Here is a 7,389-nt window from a genome sequence, read left to right as displayed (position 1 = left end):
TATCTCAAAGGGCACAAATGTGCAAGGGCAGCCAAGATATGAGCTTCATAATGCATTTACTCTTAGTCATACCAACTTCATAATCGCCGCATAATAGCAGCTGATAAAAATGGCACTTTGATGCAGTAATTCTTACAAAAGTAGCAATGCATCATCGTCAGGATCTGGATTTCAAGTGGCCAATAATTCACTGTTTGGAAAAGAGGTCCGAAAGCCCCTTTCATTTTGTGGGGTTTAGTAAAGTTGATTCCTATCGGTGCTCAATAAGGCTGGGTACCTGGTGCTCGGCCAGGCTGGAGCATGGGCTTGGGCTCCAAAAAAAAGGGTACCGAACTGACCCGATTAAGCCTAGGTGGGTGAGATAATATTTTTTAATATATATTTTATTGATTTTTATATATAATGATAATATTTTTTACGATTAATTATTTTTGTATATTATTTTATATTAAAAATATATATTTTTGAATTTAATCAGGTTGGGCTCGAGCTCAGGTTTTGCTTGTCGAGCCGGGCCCAAACCCAGGTTTCGGGTGTCAGGCCGACTTGAGTCTGACTCCTTATCGATCCAGGCCGGTCCAATGCCCATGCTCAGCCACATATTGTGGTTAAAGTTATATATATATATATATATATATATTAGGATGGGTCGATTTGCATGGTTGAAAATCAGTTTTAATGATCATCTTTCCTTCCAACTTAAACCTGGTTGAAGGATATATTGTAGGTCCACCTAGACTTCGAAAGCAAATCATAATTTTAAAGGCCTAAAGGTATGACATCCGGGGTTTTACATTGAAGGAGATTTCTCCTAAGTAAATGTTAAAAAAATGATTTTTATGTGGGAGAAGATGTTTAGTTAGATTTAGCAAATGAAGCTGGTTCCAATTGTTAATCAAGCTTGGGTTTGCTATTCAGTTTCCTAACCGAAGTGGAATGAAAGCCTGATCCAGATCCAAATAAAGTCGGACCCACATATATGGGCCGCACGGACCCGTCTTTCCCTCTCCGCCAGGACGTTACCTTTCAAACGGCCGTTGAAGAGCAACCTGCACACGACAAGGAATGTTAAGAGACAGAATAACGCCAGATGGCCTCTTCCGCAGCGAAAGCAAACGCTTCTATTCCCTCCCCGCATGCAAATTCCTCCGATTCTTTCCTCCATTTCTTATTTTTCTTCCTTTTATTTGGCGTGAGGAGCTGAGGTGTTTCCTGGTTCGATCTCATGGCGAGCAGCAAGAGAGACAGCATCCGTATCGAGCGGGAATCCGTCGTCCCGATTCTCAAGCCGAAGCTGGTCATGACGTTGGCTAATCTCTTGGGTACTTTCTCCTTCGCATTATCAGCTTAGTTCTTTGCCTCCTATACGACGGATGTTTTCTTTTCGGTTGTCTTTTTCAAGAACTGAAGTTAGTCGATGCTTTCTGTGGTTTCTCCTACTTACGTTGAATGATGAACCTTTTTTTTCGATCATATTGTGGTTTTTATTGTAGAACGTTCCGGGGATCGCACGGAATTCCTGAAACTGTGCAAAAGGGTCGAGTATATGATTCGTGCTTGGTATTTTCTGCAATTTGAGGACCTGATGGTGACCACCTTCGTTTTCTATGCCTTTTGTTTTCTCTGTTTTGTTTCGGGGTTGTGCAGTGCCGGTGGTTGTGTTTATGAGGAGTATGTTTTTCAGCTGAGATGGTGATCTGGGTTGTTCTTCTTGCAGCAATTGTACTCTCTTTTTAGTCCCATCGACGGAGCTGAGAAATTGCAGCAACAGCATTTGTCCAGCAGAGAGATTGACGAACTCGAACAGAAATTTTTGAACTATTTATTTCAGGTTGACCGCATGTTTTCGTGATGTTTCCAAACTTACTCGAATCAAGCAAAACCACAAATGCAATTAATGAAATTTGATTAGATTACTGCTATGCCTGCTTGGTGTACGGTTTGCTTTGCATGTATGGTGGTATCTTTGACATTTCATGGAATCTGCAGAGCAAAATGTTAATATGAGGGTTAGTGTCTGTCACTATTAAATTTAGACTACTGAACTTATGAACTTATTTTTTATTTGGTAAAATTTTGCCTAAGGTACATTGATTAGGAACTTGAAGTTAGTGTCTGTCATTTGGGTTTTTGTTCATAATAAAGTTTCCCTTGTCATAGAACTCACAACATGATTCGTTCTGTTCTGTGGCCTCCAGATGTTGTAGACTCAATAAGGCCCTCTTGTACAAAGTTTAATCATTAGAAACTTTCTGAGTCTACATCTTCAATTGACTAACTAAGATGTCAAACCTTAACCTTTAATCAAACTGTTTTCTTTTCTTTTCTTTTTTTTTTTTTTTTTTGAGCAAGCCCTAGATGTCGTATAACTGAGTTTTTTGGTATGGTTGAACTGGCTTCTTAGGTTACTTAGAGTAAGTCAATCTACATACTCAGCATTTCCATTTATTTAGAGTCCAGAATTTTTCATTTATCAAATCTAAAGGTGTACTCACTATATCTGTGTTGATAAAAGTTTGAAGCAATGTCTGATTTATATTTATGATTTTTCATGACAATGACAATATGGAGTGTTTTTGAAACTTAAAGGTTTTGTTTTGTTAGGTAATGGAGAAGAGCAATTTCAAGATAGTTACTGATCAAGAAATTGAGGTTGCTCGCAGTGGGCAATACCTTCTGAATCTTCCCATTTCAGTTGATGAATCAAAGGTTCAAGCTTCCTGTCAGTTTAACTTTCTATATATAATTATTCCATGACTTCTTTCTTTGTATTTGTTGTTTTTGTAACTTCCCTTTCCTCAATGCTGAGACATTGCTTTTGTTTTGGATGTGCAGCTAGACAGCAAGCTTTTATCAAGGTTTTTTTGTGATCATCCCCATGAGAACCTTCCGGAGTTTGCGAAAAAGGTAGAAATTTTTCATATCCAGTGGTTTAGAGTTTTTGCTTCTTTTCTCATTCCAATTCAGAGTTGCTGTGATCAATTTTCTTTTTGGGTATATAGCAAGGTACACTTGATACATTATTCCTGTGTTTAATATAAAAATATTGTATTTATTTGCAAAGTATTTTTTAAAGCTCATTCATGTTGTCAAATTTGCTGGTTTTCTATTCTTTTACCATTTTTCTGTACCTCATTGGTTATTTTTCTCTAGTCATCGGCCACATCTAGATGACATGGATGCTGCACTAATAATCTGATTTTGATGGTTGTAATTTTTCTTACTGTTTTTATGTTTGTATTTGAAGTATATAATTTTCCATCGTGGAGTTGGGATTGACAAAACAAGTGATTACTTTTTCATGGAGAAGCTGGACATGATCATTTCGCGTGCATGGGCTTGGTTCATCAGTGTTACTGGGTAATACATTTATTAGCCAGGACTCTGTAAGGTCGATTTAGTGCTTGTCTTGAACAGAGAGTCTGATGTTTCATACTATTCGCTATTTGTGCCATGTTTGTAGATTGCAAACATTGCTATCTAAAAGGCATAGTCAAAGTTCACAAGCAAATTCAAAGAAAACTGATGAAATATGTAAGCACTCAGAAAATGGTGACATGTATGATCGAATTCGGATTGAGAACATGGAACTGAGGTGTGATTTTGATAGTACTCTGCAGGTTTTGTTGATTTGTGCTATCAAGTTTTTAATTTCTTAGTCCAGCATGTATATATAAGAAAGTAAGAAACTCATATTTCATTCACTTATTCGAACTCTGTTTCATGATTTGCAGCTTGAAAAACTTGCTTGGCAAGATCATGATTCAAGAGCCAACTTTTGAAAGGATGATAGTAGTCTATAGGTAATTGTTCTTTATCTCATTGGTTCCTTTCCAACCACGAACTATGTAATCTATATCTTTTTTCCATGCTGTATAATTCCTGCTCCCATATGTGCCTCACTAGACCATTGTATGATAGTTATACATCAAGTTCACATATTCCTAATGTTTTTGTTATTAGGCGCGCAAGTAGCAAAGAGCAGGATGATCATGGAATTTACATCAAGCATTTTAAAAACATCCCTATGGCTGATATGGAGCTGGTTCTGGTGAGCTTGGGCACATGATTTGATGAAAAGAAGACTGCTGTGCTCATAGCATTGCACGTTTATATCTGATTCTATCTGTAAACAAGTATAATCCTTTTTGCAGCCAGAGAAGAAAAATCCAAGTCTAACCCCAATGGACTGGGTCACATTTATTATTTCTGCTGTTGTGGGTCTGGTCAGTCACTCAATATTTGTCATACTGTCTGCTCCATCTTTTTTTCTTCAATTTTTCTCCTTGAATTTCTTACTGTTCCCAAAATTGCTGCTTTCTTCAGGTTACACTTGTTAGCTCACTTGAAAAGCCCAAAGCTGATATTTGGGTTATAATAGCCATCCTCTCTGGGCTTGTCGGTTACTGTGCCAAGACATACTTCACGTAAGTTGTCCTAATGATGGACTAGGTCTTGAACATGGCTTCAGCTTCTTGTCGAGCAAAGGATTTTCCTTAATTCTTACAGTCAAGTTGATATTTGCATCGCTTCTGCTCTTATTTTGCTATCCAACATCGAAGTTTGTCATGTTCAGAACCTGATTCTGACTGAATATGTCTAGATGTGAGACTTTCTAACTCTTGATGTTTGGGCATACTGAAAAACGTACATGCATACCGACTTTCCAATATCATCAATTATCATGTATCCTGTGGAACCAGATGCACGAACTGACATATCCATGCTAAAAGTCTAAAACTAATCATTAAGGAGCTCCAAAACTTTTTTTTTCTTGATAGTTCTTGTCAAAATGGTAACATGTCCATGCCTTTTTCATTTTAGAGATCCAGGGGCATGACAGATCACTCGAATTGTTGTTTTGCCATATTATAGGTCAGAGTATAGCCATGAGCAATTCCTCTCATGCAATGATATGTTAAGATGCCTCTCTCTCTCTCTTTGAAGTTCGTTTTATGTTGGGCGTGTCTGCTTTTTCCTGGACATATTGAGATTCTGTATACCGTTTCAGGTTCCAACAGAATATGGCAACGTACCAGAATTTGATTACAAAATCAATGTATGACAAACAGTTGGACAGTGGGAGAGGAACCCTTCTTCATTTGTGTGATGATGTTATACAGCAGGAAGTAAGAAAGAGACTTGGCACTAATATTAAAATGCTCTGTTGCATTATGTAATCACTTTTTCTTTAATACATAGAGAGATCAGATTTTTAATTTTTTTTTTTTCCTGATGGTTAATTAGGTGAAGGAGGTGATTATAGCATTCTATGTTTTGATGGAACAGGGTAAAGCAACGAAACAGGTACTTCATGCTAATGATAATATTTTCTTTCAGTCTGCCATATCTCCCCATATTGCTGTTCTCTTATGGATTTTCTTGACACATTTATAGGAGCTTGATAAGCGATGCGAAGAACTCATGGAGTCAGAATTTGGACTTAAGTGTGACTTTGAAGTGGATGATGCGGTGCAGAAATTGGAGAAGCTTGGGATTATTGGGCGGGTGAGTTTCAGATTAGCACTTTATGAAGAAAGAAAAAGAGCAGCGTTTTAAGCTGACATAATTATTTTCTGAATTCTTCTGACTGATCCTCAAGCAACAAATGTGCATATATCCTCAGCTCCTCAAGTTTGTACTATTTTAATCCATGTAACTGCCTCGCCATAGTTAGATCTATATGCAAAGTTCAAGATGGCATTTTATATAGACCTTTCGTCTGTAGCTGTATGCTCAGGTGTTCCCCTTTTGCAGTAGTTACTGATGTTTGCATGTAACAATCCCTGAAAGCTCCAAAAATTTAGGTTATTCCTTTCCTTTATTGCCATTCAGAGTAGCGATTATTGGAGTAGTGGGTGCAAAGCGGTGCAACTTGGGGTCAAGGGTCGAAACTGATGGGCCTTACCCTTTATCAATAATAATTACATATAATATGTTGAATCAAAATCGGCATACTTGTATTTCATTTTCTGCAAATCTCTCACCTAAGCTTAGGCAGAATAGAAGCATTTGTCAGGACTCAGGACCAACATCCAGCTTCAGAACTTTTCTGCCTTGAATTTCCATGCAGCAGCCTTTCTGTAGTTCTGACGAGGATCATTTCTTTTATTGATTAGTGTCCTTTGATTTGGGCTACAAAGTTCTGTGACACAGGCTGCTAGAATTTTTTGAACGCCTTATCACCTGAAACCCCTACCGCTTAGCCAAATATGCTGCTGTTACTCTATCTGCGTGCGCAGTACCTACATTCTTCAGATGTTATCATTTGACAACTTGAGTAAGCAGAAGGCTGATTGGGGCTCGTGGTCACATGAACAACTGTTTCTTTGTGGATCAGTAGCACAATTCAGCAAAGTCATGGAATCAATTTTGCTTCTTTGTCCTCGTCCTTTTCTTGCTGTGGAACTCAATCATCTGACATTTGATAGTTTTTCTTTTACTATGATTAGCCAATATGGAGCCATCTGTCTTGCTTTTTACTGCTGAAATTTCTGCAAACTGCAAAATTCAGGACTCCGCTGGAAAAATTTTCTGCGTTAGTCTTCAGCGTGCAAATGACGTCATTGGAACGACAACGGAAGAACTGGTGTTGAAAGCGAGACAGGTCACGTCCTCGTCACCACAAAAGGTAGATTTCTTCAAGTGGTATTTTCATTTCTTGACTGCTTTTCACAGAATCTTCTCAGTTGGAACTTATTAACTAAAGACCAATTTGCAGGCATAGTTTCAAAGAGCTTGACAGGTCTATGGCGTTTAATCTTCTGCCAAATACGAGGTGGCGTTTTTTTTTTTTTTATTTCTTTTACAATTCGTTTATTTATTTGTCTATGGCATGTTCCTGACATGAGCAAATGTATGTATGCATGTCTTTATGTACATATATCCTTTTTATTGATCTGTTCGGAACAGATTACTACCACTATGGATTATTTCATGGATCACGATCTTGAAACTTATATCTGTAATTGAGAATGCCATTATAAGCTACTCAGAGCTGATTGCTCTCGGTGAATAACATGTGCAAAGAGATCTCGCGTTTGGAGGCCATCATCCATCCCTTCTTGCACACTCTTTTCTTCTCTTGTTCAAATTTAGTTTCGAAGGTAAGACCTGTAAAATCTCTGTTCATCTGCCCACAATGTAACCCGTTGATTTTTTCATGAGGGAGCAAATGAGTCGTCTGGGTCCCAATATAGGCTGGTCTTTAGACCGTATGCACGGTCAGATATAAGACTTTTGACCAACAAAGCTATAATAGCAGTGTTCTCTTGGGTGATGTCAATATTGGTAAGGCACCGTATATGTCTCATTGGCATATTGCCTACTTTATCTATTAAAGAATAAATGGAAAGTAATCTAAATAATCAAAAAGTGAGAACACCTACC

The 7,389-nt window shown here is 37.9% G+C and overlaps 1 protein-coding gene across 2 annotated transcripts; it reads left to right on the top strand.

The window, feature by feature from the left end:
• The first annotated feature begins 1,090 nt into the window (after positions 1-1,090).
• Positions 1,091-6,959, top strand: LOC116248657 (uncharacterized). 2 transcript variants are annotated; one of them, XM_031621575.2, is made up of 16 exons: positions 1,091-1,322; positions 1,494-1,588; positions 1,718-1,831; positions 2,605-2,709; positions 2,836-2,907; positions 3,311-3,360; positions 3,464-3,595; positions 3,735-3,803; positions 3,964-4,051; positions 4,155-4,226; positions 4,327-4,427; positions 5,012-5,129; positions 5,248-5,307; positions 5,398-5,508; positions 6,515-6,631; positions 6,722-6,959. In XM_031621575.2, exons 1-16 carry the CDS (start codon positions 1,226-1,228, stop codon positions 6,725-6,727), a joined length of 1,407 nt encoding a protein of 468 aa, XP_031477435.1. In that variant the 5' UTR covers positions 1,091-1,225; the 3' UTR covers positions 6,728-6,959. The 2 variants fall into 2 exon arrangements, with proteins under 2 accessions (XP_031477435.1, XP_031477434.1); XM_031621574.2 differs by having other exon boundaries at positions 3,248-3,360.
• Positions 6,960-7,389: the final 430 nt, after the last annotated feature.

The sequence above is a fragment of the Nymphaea colorata genome, chromosome 2, assembly GCF_008831285.2.
Source record: "Nymphaea colorata isolate Beijing-Zhang1983 chromosome 2, ASM883128v2, whole genome shotgun sequence".
Classification (NCBI taxonomy): domain Eukaryota; kingdom Viridiplantae; phylum Streptophyta; class Magnoliopsida; order Nymphaeales; family Nymphaeaceae; genus Nymphaea; species Nymphaea colorata.
This window is presented reverse-complemented; position numbering and strand designations above follow the sequence as displayed.